This window comes from Gorilla gorilla, chromosome 13 (genome assembly GCF_029281585.2).
Source record: "Gorilla gorilla gorilla isolate KB3781 chromosome 13, NHGRI_mGorGor1-v2.1_pri, whole genome shotgun sequence".
Classification (NCBI taxonomy): Eukaryota; Metazoa; Chordata; class Mammalia; order Primates; family Hominidae; genus Gorilla; species Gorilla gorilla.
In genome coordinates this window covers 118,053,118-118,079,854 of record NC_073237.2, presented here as the reverse complement: position 1 = coordinate 118,079,854, position 26,737 = coordinate 118,053,118, and the positions used below count along the sequence as shown (strand labels likewise).

The 26,737-nt window shown below is 53.8% G+C and overlaps 1 protein-coding gene across 11 annotated transcripts in view; it reads right to left on the bottom strand.

Annotated features, from left to right (window-relative positions):
* Nucleotides 1-26,737, bottom strand: part of DAB2IP (DAB2 interacting protein) — a 218,262-nt gene that overhangs the window by 66,026 nt on the left and 125,499 nt on the right. For 10 of the 11 annotated variants that reach the window (XM_063696732.1, XM_031014439.3, XM_055351829.2 and 7 more), the window contains one exon: nt 19,769-19,902. In XM_063696732.1, the coding sequence (XP_063552802.1) occupies nt 19,769-19,902 (134 nt within the window). Of the gene's footprint in view, nt 1-19,565; nt 19,733-19,768; nt 19,903-26,737 lie in introns of those variants that run through there. The other variant, XM_019033732.4, reaches the window with a different exon arrangement.

The following is a 26,737-nucleotide window of genomic DNA, read 5'->3' as shown; positions in this document are numbered from 1 at the left end:
CCCTCCTCATTCCTGGCCTCAGCTGCCCATCTGTAAAGGGATCACTATGACTTCTCATCCTAAGGCCTTGCGAATGGGTTTGGTCATGTGCTCCACTTTGCAGGGAGTAAGGGGACCACAGCCAGGTTTGCCCGGAGGTTCTGGGGAGCTATGAAGGAGTTAGATTCTTGCTTTGTTCTACCAGTGAGGGCAGGACATGTATATGTCAAGAGATCCCATCCAGTGCCCTCATGAAGCACCCCCTTGCTACCAGGTGGAGTGGACCCAAAAGTGAAGCACAGAAATCAGGCACAAAAAATGAGGAGCAAAGTTAAAGCCTTGAAGTCCGCCCAGGACTAGGGGAGGGGGAGCAGAGCCAGCTTTAAGCAGAAGGAGCTAGGATCTGAAAGACAGGTATGATCAAAGTAGGAATCACAGGGGAAAGAGAAGGCAGCATTCCAGAGAGAGGACACAACACGAGCCGGGGAACTCCATGACACAATCCTGGTTAACTCATCTCCTGCGCTTGCTCTTCGCCAGGTGCTGCTAAGCATTTAGCTGCAAATCCCATTTATTCCTCTTGACAATGCCATGAACTGATACTATCCCCCATTTTGCAGAGTTAGCTAAGTTCTCTAAAGTCACAGCTGACAAGTGGCAGAGCTGGAATTTCAACCCAGCATTTGCCTGCAGTGTCCTGTGGGTCAAGAGAGGAGACCAGGGCCTGGTGGCTCAGGGGAGTGGGTGATGCAGTGTAAGGACTCGAGTCTGGAGACTCCCGAGGGACTTGTTAAGACCTCGAAGTCGGGTTTTGTTGTCCCTGCAGATAGATCTTGAATGGCACCAAGCCCATCCCAGCGTATGTTGATGACATCCCTTGGGGGTGACCTCACCCACACATGGGGGTGTGCAAGCAGAGTCTGAGGACCCCCGCCCACGCCTCCCTTGCACCATCTGCCTGAACGCTGCCTGAGCTGCTGCGAGCAGCCAGCGAGTGAGTTGAGTGAGCCTTGGAGGGCGTGGGGGAGCTGGGAGAAGGCAGCCAGTCAGGAGCCGCGGCTGCCGGCAGCCACACAGACAGGCTGGCGCAGAGCTGTTGCCAGGGCAGGCAGGAGAGTCTGCCTTCACAGGCAGAGGGACTGAGGATGGGTCACTCTCTCCTGGGCCACCAGCACGTCCATCCAGGGCCTCCCCACCAAGAGCCTGGCCATTCTGAAACCTCGACACATAAGGACAGCAGCCCCACAGGGAGACCACCAGCAAGGAAAGCCATCGAGAGAGAAGGCATGGTCACACCTGACATGCCGGAAACAAGACTGTCATAACGCGGCCCAAACAGGGACCTTGGCTGGGGGCTAGAGGCTTCTGGGCCAGGAGTTTCAACAACCCAGGCTCAGCTTGCAGGACACCCATCACTGTGTGGTACCTGCCCTCCCCCTGGACCAGGAACAGCAGGAAGTCCAGGACTGGAGGGGGAGGGGAAGAGAGAAAGAAGAGGGAGGTGGTGCTCAAAGGAGAATGCTCCCAGGAAGGCAGGACCCTGACCGGACTCTCACCCGGGCCTCCTCTCAGTGCCCGGCATGTGGTTGCCACACGGCAGGGTGAGGCACGGCAGCCAGAACTATGGGTAGGGAGGAGTAAACATGCCAGGAGGGGCAGGTCAGGATGCCCAGGGCACTGCTAAGTGGTATGCTGTCCATATGCACACATACTAAGGTCAATTACACACCGTGGGATAAACACGTGTGTGACCCGAGTGAATCTGCCCAGGGGCGGATTCTCAGGATCCACGTGCCAGGGGTAGCTACAGCAAGCGTGTTAAATAGTTTTCTGTAAAACTGCACCGAAAAGGATGCAGTGTTTCCTCTCATGTGTAGAAACGTGCTTCTGCTAGTACAATGAGTGGCTTTTAGCTAGCTGGATAAAAAGGGCTTGTGGGCACCGCCATCCTGTCTGTACCTGCCCTGAGATTCAGGCTACGCAGCAGGCCAACTCTTAGGAAGCCACTCAGAGTCCAGAATTCTGCTTGACCCGAAGTCCCACCACTTAGAAGATCCTGGCCCCTGAGCCAATGTGGAAGTTGGTAATTCCTACCATGAGGACTGCATAGCATCACCTAGGGGTGAATCTATGGTGAAAAGTGCTTCTCTGAGGGCAAGATTCCCCCGGGGCTGCCCCAGGCTCACAAGAGACCCTGGCCCATCTTCATGAGTGCTTGCTATGACACATGCGTGCACAAGGCCCAGCTCCATATGAGACTTGCCTTCGCTGAAACAGTCTTCCTGGTAGATGCTAGGAGCAAAGGAGACAGAGTTCCCACTCACTACTCATCATTAGAGGCTACAGAAATTCACCAAATAACCTGACAACAGCAAAGTGGACATTTTGACTTAGCGGGAAGAGTGACTGCAGGGTTGACCATGGGAAACGTGTGGCACTGAATTACCACGCCTACCTTGGCCCAATGGCTCCCATCTTGGTCTTTGGCGAACCTGGGAAACTTGTTTCCCCATCACATTCCTGGGCCTCAGGCATGTGGCTCCTGGCCTCCGAGGAGGCAGGAGCAAGAGCAGAAAGCAGAACACTGGGTACCAACCCCAGGATGCCCACTGGTGTCTCCTGGCAGCACACTGGGGTGCTGGGACGGGGATGGATCCCCTCTATACTCTCAGGGCCAGTCCCTAAGGGCCCTGCTGTTTATGTGAAGAACTAAGCAGAATTATTTTGGAAATGGAACCTGAGCAGGACAAAGAGCTGGGCTCTGCAACCAGCCCACATAAACACTTAGCCTCTTGCCAGGAAGGGCTGCAGTTTATATTTCGCAAGGGACAGGGCACAGCCAATCAGACCTGAGTTTGGGATGAAACTCAGTTTCCAGCCAATAGCAGTAGCAAAGCATCCCAGGCCAAGTTCCTGCCTCACCTGGGGTTCAGCTGAGCACCAGGCTCTGCCTTACAAGCGGCCCTATGGGCACAGTGTGACCTGGCTTCCCGAGCTGGCAGCAGGCACTGTTACATCCAGCCCAGGAAGATAAAAGTATACCCCACTACCACCATCCCTTGGAGGCCTGTGACCCTCTCAGAGAGGGAAGAATCCAGAGCTGCTAACTGAGGATCTCAACACTTGAGTGGGTCTCAGAATCACCTGGGGTTTGTCAGGAATACAGATTCCAGAGCCTCCCTTAGACCTGTGACCCTGACCCTCCCAGGGTGGGGCTCCGGAATCTTTTTACCAGGTTCTCATGGCACTATGATGCTCAGCTACAACCAGACACCAAGACAAAGTGGGATGCCTCTGGTGCTCCTTCATAATGCCCACAGGAAATGCCTGGACTCTCCTTATCTGCTGCTGCCACTCCTGAAACCTTGGGAAGTTTACAAGAACTCACAAGCACCTTCCTTAGAAGCATCTTCAGGTGACCATACCTCCACCCACCTCTGCAGACAACTGATAGGCCCTACCTGATGACAGTCCAGCTGGGATTAGAGGCAGGGAATAAACCGACCCATTTCATGGAGAGAGAAGTGTGTTATTTACAGAGCCTTTTGAAAGAGGAGTCATTAGTTGACCTGGCATTTTGATCATCAGAAAACTACCCAAGTCATGGCCGGGTGCAGTGGCTCAGGCCTGTAATCCCAGCACTTTGGGAGGCTGAGGCAGGCAGATCACGAGGTCAGGAGATCGACACCATCCTGGCGAACACAGTGAAACCCTGTCTGTACTAAAAATACAAAAAAAATTAGCCGGGTGTGGTGGCAGGTGCCTGTAGTCCCAGCTACTCGGGAGGCTGAGGCAGAAGAATGGTGTGAACCCGGGAGGCGGAGCTTGCAGTGAGCCGAGATCCTGCCACTGCACTCCACTCCAGCCTGGGCTACCGAGAAAGACTCTGTCTCAAAAAAAAAGAAAGAAAAAGAAAAAGAAAACTACCCAAGTCACGCTGTCATTAAAAGGAAGCAAAGACCCAAGAAAGCAAAGAGGCCTGGCTGTGGCTGTTGAGGGTTCCCCCTTTCTAGAGTCCTATAACCCTCTCTCTAAAGACTCTCAGGCAACCACCATGAAGCCCCCTGCCCTGCAGGAGCAAGGTCCTTAACCCTAGCTAAAGAGACACCCTCAGGGCAGCAAGTGCCAAGGCCAGCTCCCTGGAGCAGCGGGGCATGCCCCGTGGCATGGGTTCCCCATGTTCAAATCTGGACTCTGCCATTTAAGGGTTCTATGACCTCTGGCAAGTCTCTTAACCACCTTCAGTCCTGGTTTCCTCGCTTGTGAAACGAGAAATATCCATTTCTTAGGATGGCTGGAGGGTTAAGGCCATACAAGTCCCCTGGCAGCCCCTCCTATAAGACCCACCAGGACTGCATGAGTTCTCCCACTGCCCAAAAGGTTCTTCCCTGAGAGCTCAGCTTACTCCTTTTGTCATCGGGGAGGCCTTCGCCACCACCCCCACCAGATGAAACCCTTCAGATCTGGGCTCTCACTGCCTTCAGGACACATGCCTTAATGGCAATTACACAGTCACCTGTAGGACAATTGCACTTCAGCCTGTGCCCTCCACTAGGGGAGGAGCTGGGGCTGGTTTTGCTCACCATTGCATCCTTCAGCTTAGCACCATGCCTGGCACGTAACTGGCTCTAACTGAAGAGTATCCTCTCCTTTGAGACCAGGCTGTCAGAGCGCCTGTCCCATTGTTGGCTCCTGACTTCATCACTCAGTAACTCCTGAGTCCAGCCTCTATAATATTTGAATCAGTGCCCCGCCCTAAAAGGGAGGCTCACAGTGCCAATAGCTGCCTGCCTGTCTCCCTGCTGCTCAGGACTCGGCCTTGCATGGCTCTACAGATTTCACGTAGTAACACCTTCTCAGAGTTTCGGAAGCAAACCAAAGTCATTTGCCAACTATTTTCTCCCATTAATCTCACAATGCATTTGCTATTTTCCCTCCATAATGACTCATTTAGCAGCAACAGAGCAATTAGGCAGACCACAGAATATTGATTTTCTAAGTGGGAGAAATGTCAGCACAAACATCACTTCATGTCTGTCTTGGGCCGTCTCTTGCTATATGATGAGGTGGACCCTGGGAAGACTGGGTTGGATGTGCTGGCAGGTTGTGGGATCTCAAACAAAACAGCAAAAGCATGGTGTGTGAGAATGTGAGTACATGTGTGTGATGACAGAATATGATCAAATTACCATGTAACATGATCCCATGTAGACCTCAAAACCCTGGGAGGTAAGCACCACGATCATGGTGCCCATTTAAAAATGAGGAGACAGAGGTTCAGAGATTAGGTGACTTGTCTCAGATCATGGAGGAAGTCAGGGCGTCGGATCTGGATCTGGGTCCATGTGTCAGCAGAGCAGGATTCTGTTCATCAGAGAGCCCCCGTGTGGCTTGCTTTGGGACCAGAATGGAAGTGTCAGGTGTGGCAATGCAGTACCTTTCATGGTGTATGGTATAACCCAAGATTTCTGAGATATAAAACAGTTGGCCCGAGTCCTGAAGTCACATCTCAGCCCCGGTGCAGCCTCTAAGCCCAGCTGCTGTGAATAAATTCACCCCAGGCTCCCCTGGCCATCCACCAGGCTTGTCCAGTAACTCTCAGGAAGGCCTGGAGAAAGACAAGCCAGCCGGACCCCCCTGCCCTGCTCCTTCACCCCTGCACCACCACTACTGGCCAAAGTCGAGTGCATACCCAGTTTCCGGGGCACCTCAAATATCCCCACCCTACAACAAGAGGGCAGGAGAAGGAAAAGGGTGAGAGTCGGGAATGGTGTGATAAGCAGGCATCTGGCGGTTTTAGGCCCCTGTCTACAAATGGCTCCAAAGCCAGGCCCCACAGCTTGGAAACCCTGAAGGAAGGCTTTCACTCACTCCTGCCTCCACCCCCTAGACACTCTAAGCAAGCTGGGAAGGGCGCTGTCAGAGCAACAGGTCCTAAGGCCCCACCCCAGCCAACACACTGACATCTATCCAGGGAGCAAATGGTTTCTTGGTGGCCAAGAGGAAAGAGCTGAAGGCCCAGCTGGCAGACGTGGGTTTAAATATCAACTCTGTGTGCCCCTGGGTGAGACAATTACCCGCTCTGGGCCTCAGTTACCTTATCTATAAAATGGAATAATCCCTGCCCTGCCACCTTCCTAGCTGGTGTGAGGGCCATGTGGGGAATGACAGGGTGCCACATAAATGCTGCCTGGGGAAGCTCCACAAAGGGGGAAGTTTACAAGAGTTGGCACTGTCCTCCAAGGGCAGGGGCCGCTCCAGGTGGAAAGAGCTCCCCATTGCTGGAGATGTGCCAACACTCTGGAGTGCCGGTGTGGATGGGAAGCAGAGCATCCTGTACCCCCTCCCGGGGCTCAGACACACGCTGGCACATTAAAGCCTCTAAGGAGCCATGCATCAAAGAAACTGACTGACTTGGTTCACTGGACGCCGCCCTGACCTGTTTGGACTGTGGAATTCCCTCATCCCAAGTACCCATTAACATCTGTAAGAATATGTTCAGTAGAACCCATTTAAGAAATACTCCTACAGAAGGTTTGGAGCAAGGCCTTTCAAGAGTACTCATGGCGTGGCGAGACTCTAGGACTTTCCCCAACATCAACCACATGTCGGGGGCAGGCCCACCCCTTACTCTCCTTTCTAGCATGAAAGGGAGACAATGCCATGCGTCAGAGGGAAAATCCATGTCAGTGAAACACCATCAAAAGGGATTTAGAAATCTCAAATAGGAATCACTCCCAGGCTACCTCCGACTTTAACAAGCCCAGAAACTGGGAGGGATTGAAGAAGGGCCCCAAGCAGAAATACCTCCCCCTCCCCTACTTGTCTGAAAACTGGCCCTCATTGCTCTTACCCGCTGCATAAGCATTGCTCCCTTTGGGCTGCCAGAAAAGAGGGCTAAGCCCCACAACAGCTGATCACACCTCAGAGAAAAAGGGTTAGCGGGACCACAGAAAGCAAGAAGAACAAGAATCCTAAACCATCTGTGTGCTAGAAAACCCATGTGTGGATCCTGGAAGAAAGCACACACTACCCCTCACCTGCCCTTTATCATGCTATGGGAGCCATGTGGACACACCAGAGCCAGCCCCCAACCCAGTGCCCTCTCCTCTCTCTGGGGGCTCCACGCCAGGAAAGGCAGAGGAGTCCGGGAACCATCGGCTCCCCTGGAAGAGCTCCGGCAAACCTATCCATGGCAAATCCATCCATAACGGTGCAGACTTTGCTCCCAGCAAGGACAGAGCTTTATTAATTATTCAGGAGATGGTGCAATTATGCAAATCTGTGGGCAGCCTCTGCCCGACCACTGCCTTCTGCAGAGGGAGTCTAGAGGGGGATGGGGAGGCCCAGAACGCAAGCTGCCAGGTACCCAGAAGCCACCCAGCCTGCAAAAAGGGGAATAAACCCCTACACCCTAGGCCTAGGCTGGTCCCAGACAAACCACCTCCCCACAGAGGGCTCTCTGACCAGAGCCAGGCCCCATCCCACACACAGGAGAGCTGGTAGCTGCTTTGAGGAATGATATTGAGGACCTAGGATGACTTTTTCCAAATACATATGACCCACTACCTGTTGCTGAGCCAGCAATGCCATCATTCAAGGCTTACTCCTGCAGGTACTAACGGCAGGGAACACTTCCAGAGTTTCCTCCAAAACATGCTTCTGAGGAGACATAACACCTCAAAAGAATGTTTACCAAATAATGTTCTGCAAAATACAACTGCTCCACAGATGTTAACAGCTGCTCCTGGGGTTGGGGGACAGGAAACCCTGGATTAAACAAAGCAAAACTGACTTCTTTATTGCAGGACCTCTCAGGGCCTTTCATCTCCTGGGTCACAAATGATTTCCCAAGAATGAGGAAGCAAAATTTGAGGATGCAAAATGTATTTGAGCACACAATCACCCCACTGGAGTAAAACATCAAGTCTCACCTCCAAGAACCTCTGGAACTGAGTTTGAGAAACTCTGGACAGACTGCTCCCCAGTCCTGTTTCGACTATGGAATTCTCTCATTGCAAACGCCCATTAACATCTCTAAGAATGTGTTCCATGGAACCCAGTTCGGGAAAACACTCCTATGGGTGCTCTGAACAATAAGCAGCAGAGGTACGAAAGACAACAAGGCCTTTCAAGTGCACCCCTGGCTTGTACAGACTCTAAGACTAAGTTCTCTGCCAGCTCCATTTTTCCTTAATTCTGAAACTCTCTGGAGTAGGTTTTCACTATCCTCATAAACAACCATCAAATTCGTGGACTTTATGATCCTAGGGCAACTGAGCAAGACCACCTCAGCCAGGCTGGATGGGCTCCGGGCAGAACATCTGGCCCTGGCACTACCACTTCTCTACGTCACATCCAGTCCACAGAAGGCGGTGACACCAGGGCAGTGTGGCCTGCAGCACAATAGGCAACTCCCTTGGTGAGTCTGCTGTAGTACTGCCTGGGGTGGCTGGGGGTTTCAGCGCCAGCTTCACCCATCTTCCCACAGATCCTGAGCAGAGGCTGGTGGGGGAGTCCCTGGCCACCATCATCATCACCCTGTTTTCCTTCACCCTCCTGCGTAGTGATGAAAGTCACCTCTATGTTCTGACCTTGGAGGAAGGGAAGTGTTATGGAAGGCCACTTAGCCTAGCCACAATCCCTTCTTGTACCTGCCCCACCTCACCCGGCATTATAAGTCAACAGATCCAAACGCAGCCACAGCTCATCAGCTCTGCCCAGATGAAAAGAGGTATGGGAGCCCAGAACCCTGGGTGAGCCACAGAAAAAGACGCTCGAGAATAAGTGATAAGTTGCAAATAGGAGGGGCAGTCACTGAGCCGAGCCTGCCCTCACATCCTGATGACTCCATTTTATGGCCTGCCTCCACTGCCACCCCTACCACCTCAGGACTTGGGCACCCACAGCAGCCCCCAGCAGAGCCCCTGGTGCCCTTGGGACATACTTCCAAACCGCCTGGCAGCAGCCACATTCTCTAACCTGGGAGACAGAAGAACATTCTAGAAAGACCTGGATGCAAATCCTGTCTATGCCACTCACCTGCTGTCCGACTCAGGGCAAGTGACTTTTACCTCTTGGAACCTCAAATTCCTCACCTGTAAGATAGGGAGAGGGCAGTACTGTGGGGTGGTTAAAAACACTGATGTGGGAGCCAGACGGCTTGGGTTTAATCCCAGCTCTGCCATTTCTGGCCATGCAACTCACACTTCCTTGGCTGTGAACCAGGGACTGCAACAGTATATATCTCACGGGCTGCTGTGAGGGTGAAGTGAGTTCAGCTCAGTGAAGCAGGGCCTGGCGCATAGGATGTGCCCAGCCATGTCAGCTAATATACTAGAGAGGGCCCTGGCTATGGATACAAAGAGATCTAGATTCTAAAGGCAACCTGAGGCTAATCCTGGCTATGTGTTTTTACACTCTGAGGCCAGTTTCCTCACCTGTAAAATGGGGGAAGGATAAAATGAGGGTAGTCAAGAAAATCAGAGATGATGCACATACCATGCATAATGCCTGCCACACGGGTGCTTCTTAAGTGACCAGGTGGTTTATCAATGTGATCACTGACAGAACACGTAATGTGAAACAGCACATGAGCACAGGCTATGTAGAACGGTGCTTGACGGGGGCCTTACATAATAAAGCCAACCACCTGGGTTTGAAACCCAGCTCTGCCACTTATGAGCTGTAGGACTTCAACAAGCTGCTCAGTCTCTCTGTGACTCAATTTTCTTCTCTGTAAAATGGGGACAGTAATAGCACCTATCCTTCAAAGGGCTATAGTAAGAATGAGCTGAGCAAATGCACGAGAAAGCACCAGGCACAGAGCCTGGCCCTTCTTGAGTGGCCACTCACGGGCAGTGGGTGGGGCAGTGGGTGGGGCTATCACAGCATCAGAAGCAGCTTGCCATGAACAGAGCAGGATGAAAGGCATCTCCGCCCCGCCCCGCTACGATGGCTCCATTCTCCAGCAGCTCCAGGGGCTTCATGACCTGAATGCAGTAAACCAAAGCCCAGGAAAGACTGGGCCAGCCCTGTGCCAGGAATCCTGGGCCCCGAGACACTAGTTTCTGTTTTTGTTTTTGCTTTACTGAAATAGAGAATCTGAAGCTCAGAGGGAAGCAGTTGGTGGAGCTGGGCCTTGGACCAGCTCTGGGAGACTGACTCAGAAACGCCTGCTATTAACCTCCACGGCAACTGGCGGTGTGGGGGACGGGGTTTTAGAGTAAGGCAGCCCTAGGTTCAGATTCCAGCTGCCCACCTCACAGGCGCAGATCCCCCATCACCTCCCACTACCCTAGCAGGTGCCTGGCCTCCTTAGTTGGGAGTGCAGCCCACCCCACCTGGCCTAGTCTCTCCAAAGACAGTCATTCTCTTCCCTGAGCCGAGACCTTCCAAGGGGTCTGGAAGACTTCCATTCTCAGGCGGGAGCCAAGGGTACAAGATCCACTCCTAAAATGCTGACTAGTCCTGTCCTGCGGAATTTGACTTGGCGGACCTTGAATTGCATTACTGCTGCTCGCTCAATCCTAAGTAAATGGGTACACTTCCCTGAACCTCAGTTTCCCCACCTGCAACCAGGAAGTCAGTGAGAAGAGCAGGCCTTGGTGGCACAGGTGGGCTGAGCACTGGACCTGGAGTTAGGAGACAAGTTCCAGCTCCCCTTGCCTCTGCCCCTTCACCTCTCTGAGCCTCACCCACCACAGCTGCAAAATGCAGATCAGTCATGAATGCCCTGACTGTTCCAAGCACCCTCAGGAGACCCAGGGCACTGGTGTGCAGGAGCTTTTCACAATGGGAGCCTAGTGCAAGCACAGAAGGGGGCTACTGCTACTCCTCTGAGGAGGGAGAGGGTTTATTTCAAAAGGCATCACAGCCCTAATGAGAAAGGACATGACATGCTACTGGTGGGATCTTGACATCAACCAGGGAATGGACTTGCCTGGTTACGGGGTTTCCTCCAGTGTGTGACTTTGGGCCACTCACACATCGGGTTTCAGTTTCTACACCTGTGAAATGGGAAACAAAAAGCCCTCTTGCTATGAGAAATCAGTAAGAATACAGCACAGGAAGTGCTTAGGCAAGTCACCAGCACACAGCTGGGGCACAATGCCTGCCCCTCTGCAAAAGGAGCAAACTTTGGGGAAGCAAGACCACCCCACCCAGAGAGTATAATTCAGAAGGTCTGGGGTGGAGTCCAAGAATCTGCATTTTATCAGGTGTCCTAGGTGATTCCTCCTCATACAGGTCCTCCTCTGCCCTGGGTTTCTAGTACAAGAGTAGGGATTTAGTCATAGCCACTTAGTTTCCTGACGAAATGTGGGGAAGTTGGAAAGAGGGAAAGAAAGCACAAACGGGACTAAGAAGCAGAGGGGGTGGGGCTGGGAACAATCTATTAATCAATCTCCTCCCAAGCCAGAAACAGTAATTGTTGAGGCTCACACATCCTTCACCTGCTAACAATCTGCAGCTGCAATACAACGTTCTGATTATGAATGTCAAAAAGGCAGAGCATGAAATTAACTTCCCCTTAGTCATTGGGCACAGGGAGACACTACACTAATTCACTGCCCTTGGTATGAAAACTCCCCATGACAACGTCGCATCAAATTAGGGCCCATGCTACCCTGGTGCCATCTCTATCTCTCCCCAGTGTACTCTTTTACAATCAGGCCCAGCCTGAAAACAAGGGCCCTGCTTGTTCCAGAAAAGTCAGGGCAACAGGCAGGAGGTGATGGTTACCTGGGACAGCAGGGAGAAGGGCTGCTCTGGTCCCCATGGGGGCTGCCCACTGAAAAGTGGAGGTGGGATCTCATTGTGCTAAGGAATAACTCACTCGGCAGAGCATCTGATGCAGTAATGTACCACTAGCCCCACCTGAGAGACGGGAAAACTGAGGGGGATGGCAGAAGGGTGGAGGTGGCAAAAACCTACTCAGGCTGCCTTTTGCAGAACCTCTAAAAAGTACAGTCTCAGGCTGCCCACCAGTCCATCCCTCTTAAAAAATTTAAGCACATTCAGTTATTCACAGGCCAACTCTAAATGCCTCTGGCACAGGGCGCAAAGTGCTCTGTTAGTGCCTCCAAGCAGCCCACCGCCAAGGCACTGTCATCAGCTGAGGTCTACAAGGGGATAACCCTAGGGGTCTGCAGAACGCAGGCCTCCTAAGCCAACACAGGGAGGGGAGGAAGGGAGGTCTTATTCCTTGGGCTACCCTCAAGATGCGGCCTGACCTCCAGCCTTGGGATCACTTCTTACCCCTCCCCCAATTCTCAGGCAGGGTGCCAGGAACCTTTGTGGGTGGGGATGGACCCTGTTTCCCTCTCCCTCCCGTAGGTTTTCACCCCATTGCCCCTGTGGCCCAGAGGGGATATCTGCTGCACGCTGGTGGCTTCCACAAGGACGTGCATGTGTGCATGCCCAGGTGGCAGGTGGCATGGCCTGTATACACAAGGGAGGACAGCCACATGCTCACAGAGGACACAGACGACCTCTATCTCAGGAGGGGATGGTAACACAGGCATGCCCCAGCTGGGAGGGGAAACTCCTCTATCATTTCCATCACTATAATCTCCTGCGAGTTTCCAGCCAGCCCTTTGAGGTAGGTGGGCAGGTACAATCACTCCTCTTGATGGATGAGTGGAAGGAGGGGCAGAGAGGAACCACGGCTTGCCCATAGTCACAGAGAGGCAGGGCCTGACCAAGAGCCCAAGGAAGGGGTGTGCAAGCAAGCTCTCACGTCACACATGGGCCACAGGTGACTCCACCGTGAACTCAGAGAGAAGTGGAGGGGAGGGAGTTGGGCCCTTGGTGGAGAGTTGGCTGTGAGAAGCTGCCTCAGGCTCCCAGGCTCTGACTGGGGGGCGGCTTCCCTGCAGTGATAGCCCACAGGCCCCTGGAGGGGTGGGAAAACAGAGTGGCCAGTGACTGTCCCTCCCACAGCCCAGGCCTTGGGCATGTCACCCGGCTGCTCTGAGGTTGGTGCAGCCCCGCCTCAGCCCAGGCTTGCTATCCACACATTCTCACCCCATCCCCAGGCAGATGCTGCCCTGGACACACCTCGCAGATGGATGCACTGATGGCCAAGAGACTAGAACCACCAGAGGTTCTTTGTGCAAGGGGAGCATTCACTCACCTACAGCCAATCACCACAAGGGAGCGGACTGGCAGCTCAGAGCAGAGAGAAGCTAAGCACACCCTGCCACCCTGGAAGGAGTCACCAAGCCGACTGGGGGAGCTGGATGCTTTTCCCTCTTGCCTTTTTGGTCTCCTATGATCTCCTCCAGTTTTGTTCTGTGGCCTTCTAAAACAGCCATTAATTAGAGCCTGGTAATTAACTTACTGGTTCAAGTAATATTTTGCAAAGGAATTCCATTAAAGAGTCGATTTGCATATTCTAATATGGGGCCTGGAAATAGGCAGGGCTACCTGGAGGAGAATGGAAGCAGTCCCATGGCACCCCTCAGGCCTGGCACCTGGGCCTGGGCTTTGCCTGGTAACCGAAGGTGAGAGGGGAGGCAAAGAGTTGCTCTCTGGGAAGTTCTCCCCAAGAAGTTGGGGAGCTTATTCACACACCAGCCAGCTCAGTGTCCATGCACCCAGACAGAAAGTGCACACATACACACAAGTATGCACGTGAGTGCTCACAGAACACACTATACACATGGGCACAACAGGGTATACGTACACAGACATGTACAAACAACTGGCAGATGCATACCCAAGAAGAAAACACACGATAATAACAATAGTAGCCAACACTTATCCTGAACACATAGATTGAATCATATGCAATTGCCTGTATTTGGCCTCCCAAAACAGCAACTTTATACAGTCTCACCCCATATGATGTACCAGGCACTGTTCCAAATACTTCACCTGTATTAACTCAATTAAATGCACAGACATGTATAAGGACATTAACATATAATGTACACACACCTTCATGAGGACAGGTGCACACTTGCAACACATACAAAAGACGTACACAGACACACATATGCTTGTGCAAAGAAAGGCTTCTCCAGCCTTTGAAACCCCAGCCTTGCTGATCCCATTCTCATTAGCTAATTTCCACCGTTCCTAAAAATATTGCCCAGCTCGGATCTTGGGAAGGTACACAAGGGAGCTCCAGATCTAAAAGGAGGGTAATAAAAATGAGAAAGCAAAAAATAAATTGATTCTTCTATACGTCCAGGTCGTATTCTGTGGCTTTCCCCTTCCTCTCTAGAGATGAGACTCAGAATCACGTGCTCCTGGGCCGGTCAGCCCTGCCCCCAAAGGTGCCCATGGGGCTCAAGTACAATGCTGCAGTCGAGAGGGGATCTAGTTCCAATGCCTGGCTTCTGCATAGGCCCCACCTCCATGCCTTTGACTGTGTGCCTCAGTTTTCCTGGCCATAGAGCAGCCCTTTCACTGCCTACCTACCCTACAGGGCAGAAGACCTCTTAAAGTGCTGTGTAAATACAGGGCCTCCTTATGAATGATAGGATTAGGAATTAAACCTGATTTCCTTATGGAGAGGAGAGGATGGGAGGAGAGGAGGAAAGAAGAAGGGAGGGGGAGGAGGAGGGGACAGCCAGGTGAGCCTTCCTTACAGGTAATTAATGAATTCCTTGTCATACCTCTTGGAAGGCAGAGGCTCATTTAACGTGTAGGATCCACCTACATGGGACCTCTCAGAGCTCAGGAAGACCAAACAGGGCAACCAAGAATCCTGCAAGAGGCTTGCCAGAACACTCAGGCAAAGGACAGGAATAGACAAGTCTCAAAAGAAGCACCACCACTGGCCATGAAACTCAGGAAAGCACTATTCGATCACCAACAAGCAAATGAATGCAAATAACAAAAAAATGCCCTTTTTCTGCCTATCCAAATGATAAAGACTGTTTTAATGATGACATCCAATGTTTTGAAGGGTGTGAGGAAACAGGTAAGCACTCTCAAAAATCACTGGGGAGGGGTATGAATTATTACAGGATTTTGGTGGGTGACATTTTTCTAAGAAAAACCTCAAACTCTTCATATTTTTAGACCTAGTAATTCTGTTTCTAAGACTTTATCCTTTGGGAAAAATCAGAAATTTAGGCAAAGATAAATATTCAAGGATTTAAATCCCAGTGTCATTTTTAATAAAGAAAACCTAGACATAACCTAAATGCCTAAATGATTAAAAACAAGTATGACCCAAACAGAAGATGGAACAATGAACTTTTAAAACTGATTATTAAAACACACATGAGAGCTTTGCTTTCCCAGGTGTAAGCAGGAATCCCTAGGAAAACATCCTGTGCTCTAGGTAATAATGGCTGTTTCTTAAGTTTAAGGCAATAATGACCCATCTTAAGCTCGAATCACCTTACCAGGCACAGCAACATCTATTATCTCTTGAACCGCAGGATGAGGCCACATGATTGCTTATTATTTCCACACTGTGGATGAGAAAACTGAGGCTTACCAAGACGAGGTGACTTAACCCTACCAATATTAACTGAAAACCTATGACATATTAATCTAACCTCTTTCACACATTATTTAATTAAATTTTAGAAACATTTAAGAAATGTGCAAGACCCAGTGTTAAATGCTAAGGAAACAGCACTGAACCAGATAATTTCTATGAAAAGTGTGCTAAATGTATTAATGTTAATGTCTTCAACAACACGATTATCATGATGCCCATTCTGCAGATGAGCAAACTGAGGCTGCAAAAGGTTACGTGACTTGCCCCAGGAATGCCTGGCTTCGAATCCAAAGATCACATACATCCCATTACTCCTGGCAATTGTCTAAACTGCACTATCATCTTGACATCACCACACTAGACAGACTAGTCCCCAAAAAAAGGACCAGGCCCTCCCTGTCTATAGTAGGGGAGGGAACAAGGGCAAGAAACACCAGACTTGGGTGCCCAGTCCTGCCTGCACTTACCGTCAGCAACTAAAGCAGGAAAATAGACCCTAACTTCCATTTCCCCTGTTCCTCATCAACCTTCCTCACTCTCCCTCCTCCAGGGACTGTCTCACCACAAGGGGCAGAATTGATTCCTGCCTACCCAGGTCCAGGTGAGGGTCCCTGGAAGCTGCCATCCCCAACATCCAAGTACTGTATCTCCTTCCCTAGTCCCTTATCACTTGGAATTCCACCATTAGTAACTTTCAGGTGTGGGAACGCCAGCCAGCACACACATACTCCGGAAGGGGGAATCGATCCCTAACTCCACACATAGCAGCCTTGCCTACCTGCCCCAGAGCTGCCTGCATTTATGAGCTAAGCTCTGCACCAGGATGACTGGGAAGAGCTTGATGGGGGTACAGACACTTTAGAGTAACTACTGTCGTAAGTTTAGACAGGTAGCATGCCAAAGGAAGCATATTCCCAGCAGGTGTGGAGGGCTAGAGTCACCCAGAAACAGCATCAGGAGAGAGAAGGAATGAGGAAAGCATAATATTGCCAACTGACCCTCCTAGCTCCTCAGTAACATTAATAAATAAATGAATGACTTGGAAATTATCCTCTGGGCTGACAGAACCACATCCTCTATATCACTTTTACCAACATTAAAACAGCCCCGTAAATGAAGCAGCAGCATTTCCAGTGTGCAAAATGAAAATGCTTTTGCCGGCACACCTTTCACCTGGAAAGCGCTCCAAGCAGCATGTATTTCTGTTACCCAGGAGAAATGATCACCTGTCCTTGGTGCTTATTGCCAAAGCCTCTGAAGAAGAAATGAGTGTCTGAGGGACCCAGAGACTGTGGAGACCAGCTGGCAACCTCCCCTGAGGCCGTTTCAGAAGAATAAGTCCGAAGGCTCAAGCCTGTCCTACACCCCCAGCCCCCAGAGCCCAGCTGTGCCAACCAAGCACTGCCTGGCCTGACCCCAGCCTCACAACCAGATAGCAACCCTCAATCCCAACCAGCCAGGTTCGGCATCCCCACCCCCGAAACCGACTCCTTTTCCAGGGAGCCAAAAAAATCCCAGCACAGAACCAACTGGTTTCCAACCTCCAGATGAGAGAATTCCAGCGCAAAAAAACCACCTCCCCAACACAGCAGCTTGCGGAGCACGCAGACAGCATTCAACAAAGCCTCTTCAGCAGCCATATAAACCAGATAGATTCATCCAAAGTCAGAACTCAAGTGGCCGCCCCAGAGTGCCCTGTGCCGCTCATCTACACGGGAAGGCCATGGGGACCAGGGCTCCCGCTCGACACCCTAGAAGCCCCCACCGTCCTTCCCACTCGTGTCCCACCCACTCACTGAGGCTAGCGTCTTGGCACTTACCCTCTCCCCAGCCAGAGGCATGGCAGCCAGTGGGGGTCCCATGGAGCCAGGACACAACCCTTCCTTGCTGCTAAGCCAAGCCAAAGACAGCCCATCCTGCCCTCCCAGCCTTCAACATCACAACCACACCACATCAGAGCAGGGAGAGGCACCGCTTCACTCATCCAGGTTTGGCCATGAGCTGGGGGGCGGGCGGGGTCACCATAGTTGTTTTTCCTCACTGAACTCCAAATAGGATGACTCCAGGGACAGCCCCAGAGAAATTTCTGCCCATCCATCCCAGCAGCAGCCGACGAATCTGTTCCTAAGCAAAGCAGCAAATCAGGAGACCCCAGTCCTGGGAAAGCCTATTTCAGCTCCAAGGCTGGGTAGAGAGATTTCAAACCCAGTCTTTCTGCCTGTCCATGGGAAATCTAGGCTCCCTTCCTGTGCCAGAGAAGCCACCAAGCCAGATTTTGTTTATAGAAAATTAATAAGACAATTCCACACCGCTGCCAGTGACATTCTGCTCCAACCGCTACCGTTTCCTACCGTTTCCAGAAACAGGCTTGTAGTTTCACTCCCAACCCCCACTCTGCGCCCCTTCAGCATGTGGCAAGGCTGACCTGAGGCCAAGTGGGGCAGGACCCGCACGAGGTCATCTTGGCCATCTTGGCCATGCCCTGACCTCTGGCTAGGGTGGCCAGCCAGCACTTGCCGGCTTCTAGGTACAGGCTTCCCGCTGTAAGGAGGTAAACATGACATGCATGCCGCCTGCTCCCGGGAGAGCAGACACACTCAGAGGCCGGACTGCCTGTTGTCTCTCCTGCTCCCCGGACAACCACCACATGCACACAAAACGGGGTACGTACACAAGCCCCCGCATGCGGGTGCAGAGGGTCCTGACCCCCGCCAAGGAAAGCGCGGAGAAGGGCATGTTCCTGGGGAAGACAGCCGAAGGCAGGGGCCCGGCGGAGGGAGGAAGGCAGCAAACCGGGTGGCCTGCCGCCCAGACAATAACAAAGATGGGAAGCGAGATTTTCAAAGACGCAGTGACTGCACCCAGCGCTGAGCTCTGGCCTGGCTGCATCTTCCTGCCAGGGCACGCCTGGTCCCCTGGGGCACCAGGGCCATCAGAGAAAGGCTGAGGGTCCCGCCTCAGGCTGGGCTTGGCAGCTGGGGCAGGAAACCAGCTGCAGGCAGTGGTGAGGATGCACTGGAGAGCGCGGCTCTGGGACGATGGAAATTAAACGTCTAGCCATTCTACTGGGAGGTGGGAGGGTTACTCTCCAGGAAGATGCTAGGGGTCAGTTAAACAGTCACTCAACCTTGGGCAGGAGTTGGGCTGTAACTTGTACTCCTCTGCCCGCTAGAACCAAGGGGGAGGGGAGAGACATTTTCATGCTACCTACGCCTCCCCTACAGGGAGTGCCAACACGGACACAGCCCTACGAAGGCAGATGCCAGTGGTCTGAGACGTTCGGGCTGAATGCTGAAAAGGCTCCTCGGTGCCTGCCCGTACTTTCACCTCCACAGGCTGGGCAGGGACATGTTCTAACTGGCACTGGAATCCATCACCATGCCTGTGCCTAAGTGGAAAGGTGCCTGTGGCTGGCACCACTCGAGGAGGACCTGGGCCCTGAGAGGCTGTGTCCGCCCAGTGCCCCCTGGAGGACAGGATGGCTTGCCCTTGCGAGCTGAAGCCTGTTCCCTGGCCAGCGTCTCCTGGCAGGTTGAACCACCTCCTCCTCCCTCTCCCCTTCTGCCCCACCAGCCACCTCCCCGCGGAATTTCCACACCTGCTCCCGGCTGGCCCAGGAGAAGGAAACAGAAAGCAGGAGACACCCCTGAGAGTGGAGAGGTGAGGGAGGGAGAGAAGCAGCTGCCTAGGCTGGAGAGGAGACGGCCCTGGCTCCCCAGCCTCAGGCTGTGCCCCCAGCTCAGGGCCTGGGCACTGCCCGCTCTGCTAGCGCCAGCCCCCAGCGGAGCACGCGCCCTACTTAGAGCAGATGTGCCCCCTAAGTGGCCCAGCCCCCTGCTCCTCCCCTCCAGATGTTCACCCTTCCCCTCACCACGGGCAGCGCCCGGTCTCGGCCAAACCCGGCCGAAAATGCCTTTTGTATCTGATACCCAGGGGCTCCCGAGGCAGGGGGATGGGTCCTGGGGGCAGAGGCCCCACTTCCGTCCCCAGTTCGGGCACCGCACGGCCCGGGAAACAATGCCCACCTCGGACAGGCGAGGCAGGACTTCCCTGCGAGGGCACTTCGCGCCCGGCCTCGCCCGGGCCGCCGCGGGCACCCCCTGCTCTCCTCTCCTCTACTCACCTAACCCCGGAGGGAGGCACAGGGTCCTCCCCTCGGGCCCCCTAGTCCGGCCGAGGTGGCCCCATAAGTTCCCGGCGGGCGGCGTGGGGTCCCCCCACCGTCGTGTGGCTGGCCCCGGGCCGGGCTCGCGCTTTGTCCCCGCGTCCTCAGGGGCGCAGACCGGGGCGGCGGCGCGGGGGACCGGGCGGCGGCGGCGGGCTCACCTCTCATTGTCCGCGGCGGCGGCGGCGGCGCTCCGGAACCCCGGCAGGATGTGGCGGAAGCTGTGGTTGCGGTCCAGCTTGGGCTGGCTCTTGGTGCGCTTGATGGAGCCCTTGAGGCGGCGGCTGAGGAAGCCCTGCGCACGGGGGGACAAGAGGGGGAAGGGCAGGCGGGGTTAGCTCGGCGGCGGCGGGCCGGGACCCGCGCGGGACCCGCACCCTTGCTGGGCGGCCGCGCGGCCGAGGGCGGGCCGGGCTCGGGCTCGGCCCCAGCAGCTCGCGGCCCGCGCCGCCCGCCCGCCGACCGAGCGCCGACGGCCCGGCCCGCGCAGCGCGGCCCAGCCCACCCCGCCCGCCACGTCGCCCCCGCCCCCTAAGCCGCTGTTGCCTTGGCGACGCCGAGCCGAGCCGCGCCGACCGCGGCCGAGGCTGCCCGAGCCCCCCGGGCGCCGGGGCGAGGGGGAGTACCGGGACGAGGGGGCGGGGCTGCGGAGGGGCGGAAACCCCCGGGGACCGCCAGGGCCGGCCGCCCCGCTCACCTCCCTGCCGCCTCGTAGCTTGTCCTCCCCGTGCGAGGTCACACCCCCCCACACCCACCTGGAGGAATCCACGCCCCCCCACCCCGTCGGGGATTGACAAAGCGCCTTCCTCCGCTGCGAGGTCGCTGCTCTCCAGCCCCCGGTGGTACCGATGAGAGCGGGCGCGTGGTCGGCTGAGGCGCCGGCTGGCCTGCGCCTGGCAGTGCCCTGGCCACCTAGACCCCGATTCCGGGCGACTTTCCTTCCCAGAGCGGCAGTAGCTTGATGTCAGGGTGGGGCCCCTCCCCGGAACCGTTGTATGTACCCCAGCAAGGACAACCACCTTGGGGGACGGGATCCCTAGTGCTCAGCTCAGGGAGGGGCCCGAGGGGCTGAAGGGTTTGCTGAGTATCCCCATTAAAAGCTTCAAGATTTGGGGAACCTTATTCACGCCATTTATCCACCTACCAGGTTGCACTGACTGAAAACAGAGCTTAATCCCCCACCTCCCCCATCCCAAGAGCTCCTGGTCTAATGGAAGAGACAGAGGAGACAGGCGTTCAATACACACAGGTCAAACCAATCTTCCCTTTACAGGTGACGGGATAGATGTGGGGGCCCCAGGGGACACAGCCTGGGTCCTGCCGGGCTTGGAAACTACAGGCAGCTTGAGGGAGAGGAAAACTGGAGGAGGGGCAGTCCTCTAAAGAGGGGGGGGGGTTCTGGGGGCTCACCCACCCCAGTCTCAATTCCAGGTGGCAAGTGGGATATTAATTTAATTTGAGGTTAATGTACATAATCCAAATACCACATTCCATCCATCACAAAATAAAGGGTCAGTTTGGCAGCCCTCTCTGTGTTCAAGAGGAGCAGTGGATGTTTGGCACGGGCCCTGGGCTGTATCTGTCCATCTTCAACATGACAAGGTCAAACATGGGCTGTACAAGTCATCTCATGTCACCCACACAGACAGAAAATGACAGAAAAACATTTGCTGCAAATGAAGAAGCTTGCTCAGACAGGTAAAGTGACTCACCCAAGGACACCCAGCTTCCGGGCCTGGCTAATTCAAGAGCTTTCAAGATTTCCCTTTTCCTATGTTTCTCCTTCTGCCTTTTCCTCCTTCCTCAGCCATTCATATCCACAGGAGACCTACCCCTGTGGCCACCTGTTGGGATTCTGCGTGTCCTTCAAGGCCCAGCTGAAATGCTACCTCACCAGAAGGCCATCCCAGGCAGTGGAGTCCAAATGCCTCTCACCTCTGCAGCCTGGAATTATCCATCAAGGTATTCTAATCAGCCGCCACAAATATCTCTTAGGTATTAGGGGCTGCAGGAGGGACCCTTCTCCAGAGGCGTGACCCATAGACAAGGCAATGCTTAATGCAGAGGGACCCCAAACGGTGGCAGGTCAGGGGAGCACTAGGCTCTCCAGGACACATGGCATGGAGGCAGAGGCCTGCACCTCTGCGTGGGCTCTGAGCTCTCCCAACCTCTGCCTCTTGCCAGCTATAGGAGAGGGGGCTGCACCTGGCTAATTTGGATGGGTTCTCTTCTCCCAGGGGTTGTGGTCAAGCAAGTTATCCCAATGGGCTTGTACCTTTTCTTGGTTTTTATTTTCTACACTGATGAAAATTTCACAATTTTTGCAATCTTGAGGTATGAAGAACAAAGAAGCATGTTTCACAATTTATGTAGCTCATTCTGGAGCAATATTGATGGCTTTATCCTATTTCTGAGTTTAAAAAAAAAAGTTTTCTCCCGTCTAGGAGGTTTGATGCACATGTGCCACTTCCTCTTCCCCACTCCACCCCCTGTGACTCTACTTAATGTTCCTCTGACAAGCAGCCTCCTCCTTAAAGCCTACTCAGAATGGTAACTCCCCCACCCAAACTGACAATGACCTTGGGGACTCCTAATACCCTGTCATATTCGCTCTTTCACCTTAATGAGAGCCATTATGTGCTAGACACAGTGGCCAAGATAGCCATGAACATTATGGAGTGAGCAGTATATGGATATTCAAGAGGTCAGGGAGCTCAGATCATGGGAAAAGAGATTCTTCCAGGGAACAGAGAGTGTTCCCGTCGACCCACCCACCGATCATATCACACATCCACCTAGAGACCTGTGTCCCCCAGAGAACTCAGCTCAGGACCCTGCATATGACAGACTTCACAAATACTCATCATCTTGGAAAGCCACTGCCAGAAGGGGACTCAGATGCAGAGGCTGTATTACAGGGTGACTGGGGACCAGAGTAGGGAAGGGCCTTCCCCAAGATCACAAAGCAAGGTTAATCAAGGACCGTGGACTCCAGTCCTCTGCTCTGCTCTGCCCAGCCACACAGCTTGTTGCTCTCCTTCATGGGGGTGGAGGGCCAAGGGCGTCCTCTCCCTCTTCGCCGGATGAAGGGAGGCAAACCTTTTCTGCTGTCCCTTCAGAGGCAGCTCCTGGGACTTGATTTCAGGAGGCAGCTACCGCCCTGAACTTGGGAAGAGGGGCTGACTGGTCTTCAAGTCAGAAACTCTTATTCTAGACCCAAGACAACCTTTAATTGAGGGGCAGTGGGCAAATCATTCAGTCAAACAGGGTTCTTGATACCCACTTTCCGGGACCGCAGTGGAGCCCACTGACAGCCCAGTGGCTAAGAACCGAGTCAAACCCAGCTCCACAGACCCCTCACTGCAAGAGAAGACAGTTAAGGCCCCTTGCCTCTCTGTGAAGTGGGTGGGGGGCTGCAGTGAGGATTAAATTGGCAGATAAAAGCGGATAAAGCTGCCAGGCATGGTGGCTCACACCTGTAATCCCAGCACTTTGGGAGGCTGAGGTGGGTGGATCACCTGAGGTCAGGAGTTCAAGACCAGCCTGGCCAAGATGGCAAAACCCTGTCTCTACTAAAAATACAAAAATTAGCCGGGCGTGGTGGCTTGAGCCTGTAATCCCAGCTACTTGGGAGGCTGAGGCAGGAGAATCGCATGAACCCAGGAGGCGGAGGTTGCAGTGAGCCAAGTTTGGCCACTGCACTTCGGCCTGGGCAACAAAACAAGATTCCATCTCAAAAAAACAAAAAACAAAAACAAAAACGAAAAACTGATAAAGCTCTAGGCTCAGAGTGTAGCAGACAGTAAGTGCTCAACAAAAGCCATGTGCAATTCCCATATACATGTACAGGACTGTTAAAAACACTCCGTTTGTAGTGACATGTGTCGGGCCTAGCTCATCTGCAAAGATTATAGGTGGTCCCCATAATCACTCCCTTGCCTAGGGACAGACTCTGACCCCCTAGCCACACCCCCTAAGACCTGGCTGTATCCCACTTCTCCTGCAGATGGCGCTGGACCACAGGAGCCCACGCTTGCTGACCATTCCCACTGGGCAGCTCTAGCCCCCTCACATCGCTTGGCCTCAAATCTTCATTCAGACAAGCTGTGGGCCGATTACTGGACCTCTCTGAGCCTCAGTGTCCCTATGTGTAAAATAAACTGATGATGATACCTACTTTATGGGACCTGGGAAGGATGAAATGAGGTACAATGTCGCCAGAAAGACAGTAACTATTAAGCAACTACACAGAGTAGTAGGTTTATTGCAACCCATACTGATGTTGGCTGAGCACCACCACCTCTTTTTGCCCAAATGGATAAATGACAACCAAGGGTGGGAGTCAGTCTGGGCTCTCCAAGGAGGCTGTGGGCCGCCCGGCAGGGGGACAGGGACATGAATGAACATGCTTGCAAAATGATTCTGGAGCCGCAGAATGTCATCCAGTTTGGTAGTTTTGAACTCTTTTAAACAAGCACTTTTTTTTTTTCCTAAAGCAACCTCACAGAGACTCCCGATGTCCAAAGTGCACGGGGCAGGCAGGGCTGCTCAGGTGGAGGCCTCAGCTTTCATTCACTGGAGCAAGGACTGATGTCTAAAGCTCAGCAAGCAGCCTACACAGTCTGCGGGGACCCGCGGCTCCCTCCCCAGATGGGGCACTCTGCCTCTATTAAAGCAGCCCATGTCCCCATCTACTTGTCAGGCAGCTGTGCCACGATGCTGAGGTCAACCAAGGCCCCAGGGCTTTTGCACAAGGCTGCTGCACAAGGCTGCTGCACAAGGCTGCTGCCTGGTGCCACCTCCCCAGCTCATTCCCTGACGGCTGGGCGTGGATAGCTGTGTAGCCCCCGCCCCTCTCTGTGGATGGCCCATTGCCCATCTGGACACCCTTCCTATGCCAGCTGATCCCCTAGGCCCTAGGCTTCCATCATATCACTGACCAAAGCACAGGGCAGTTTGAGGGGGGTCAGAGGCCTGGGGGGTCTTTGGCTGGAAGGACCCAAGTTCTTAAGCAGCTCTACTACCCCAGAAGTAGAGCTACACCACCATCCTGACATCTGGCCCACAACCCTGCTGCTTCTCCAGAAGGTCCTGAACGACTGTCTCAAAGGCCTTTCAGAATTCAAGACACGTGATTTCTTCATTCACTCATTTCAATGAATTCCACATGATGATGATGATATATTACCAGCAATCAAGCTTCTGTTCTAACGAATCACCCCCACCCTAGGAGAGGATGCCTAGGAGCGCCCAATGCCTGTTATCAGGAATCCTTGGGAGGATAAGAGCTTCAGAATTCAGGATGTTTTGGATTTCCGGGTGGGAGAATGCAGGCTCAGAGAAGTTAAGTCACCTGCTGAAAGTGGCAGAGCTGGGACTGTAACCAAGAGAGTTCTGGCCCCTGGGATGGGCAGCGTGGGGACTCCCCCATATAGGGAAACAGATGGACAGCTCTGATCATCCTCCCCACACTCAGCCCCAGGCACTGTACTAGGCCTCAAGGACCAAAGCCAAGGCGGGAGGGAAGAAAGGGAGGCCCGCTCACTCCCTGAGTGCAGAGCTGTCCCACAGGGGCTCCCAGTGAAGACCTGGAGGCTTCCCACCCCCAGGGAGGGGAACCTTGCCCAGTGCTGTCCTTGTCTGTGCCTCACTCCCAGCCGAGGAGGCAGCCCCTAGGGAACCAGGGATCTGCATTTCAGCACCGCCACCTGGACACCCGGGAGCCCCACGTCACCAATGGTCTCAAAGGCACTGCTTCTCACCTGAATACGAAGCACTGAGCAACATGCCTAGCACATAGTACGTGCTCAATCAAGGGCAGGTTCCTTCCCCCAAGCCCAGCATCTATTTGTCCTTGCATTCTTCCTCCAGGCCTGTCTTCATCACCCTCTCCCCTTTCAACAGACTGACCTGGGCTGCTGCAGATGGGCATGTGGGCCTGGCAGAACTTTGTCACCCGTTAAGCCCTCAGCTGCCCACTGGGGAACCCCAAGACAGTACTCAGGATGGAGGCAGAACCCTGTGGGCCCTCCCTCCGCCAAGGCCTGGCTCCTCCCATGGCAGTTTCTAAGGCCCATCCCCAAAGAGAGAGCCTTGGAGAAGGGAGACTGTTTTGACAGGCATGTCTCTCAATATCTTTCTGGGGCTTTGCCCGAATGCCAAAAGCACATCTAAATAAACAGGAAAGGGAGGAGAAGATCCCATCCAGATCCTGCCACCTCTCTCGGCTCCAGGAGGGGAGAGATGCTGGATGCACGAGCTGGCAGGCTGACCTGACACCGCGGCAGGCTGGTGGGGGCACTAGAAAAGGGCTGGGGGTGGTGGGGGTCCTGCTTCCAGAGTCACAGAGTGAGAGTCAGGAGGGCCCACAGAGGGCAGCCAGGCCAGTGACACTGAGGAGACATCTGAGGCCCAGAGGGCAGTGGGACCTGCCCAGCGTCACCAGGCGGAGCCATTAGAACCTGGGTCCCCTGCTCTTTGCCCAGCGCTCTTTGCATCTTCAGCATCCACGCTTCAAGAACCTCCCAGTCTGCCCACACTTCCTCTTTCTGGGCCACAGTCTTCCCATCTACAACACTAGGGGCTAGACTGGGTGATCACCAAGCTCCTTTCCAGCGCTGATATTTGATGATTCTATAAAGTCAGAGCAGCTGCCAGGGCCAGGGTGCCTGGGCCGCCCCAGGCTAGGCACTAACGGCATCAGGGAATTCTCTGGCTTTGCCCAAATCCTTCAGATGCGTCATTCCTCCTGCCCTCCCCTTCCCTGTTCCCCGGTCTCTACCCTCAGCAGGCTGCCGGGCTTCTCTGGCCTCCTCCCCTCAAGGGTATGCACCATCAAAGAGAGTCCCAGCTGGAGAATGACTCACTAATGGAATGTCAGACACTGTGACAGGCGAAAGAGGGGAGGCACCTTAAGCTGGGATTAAGTTGGTGCCTTCCTGGTGGCCACCTACTCACAGGCCACCCTATGCCCACAGAATCCTCTACAATCTCATACCAGTGAGATCGCCACATATTCCGCCTGGAGAAGGTAGCCAGACTACTTAAGTCATACAAAGAAAACCAATTCATAGGCCTTGAGAGCCTTCGGGGAAGCCCCAGGAAGAGGCTGGACCCTGACACTCCAGGGT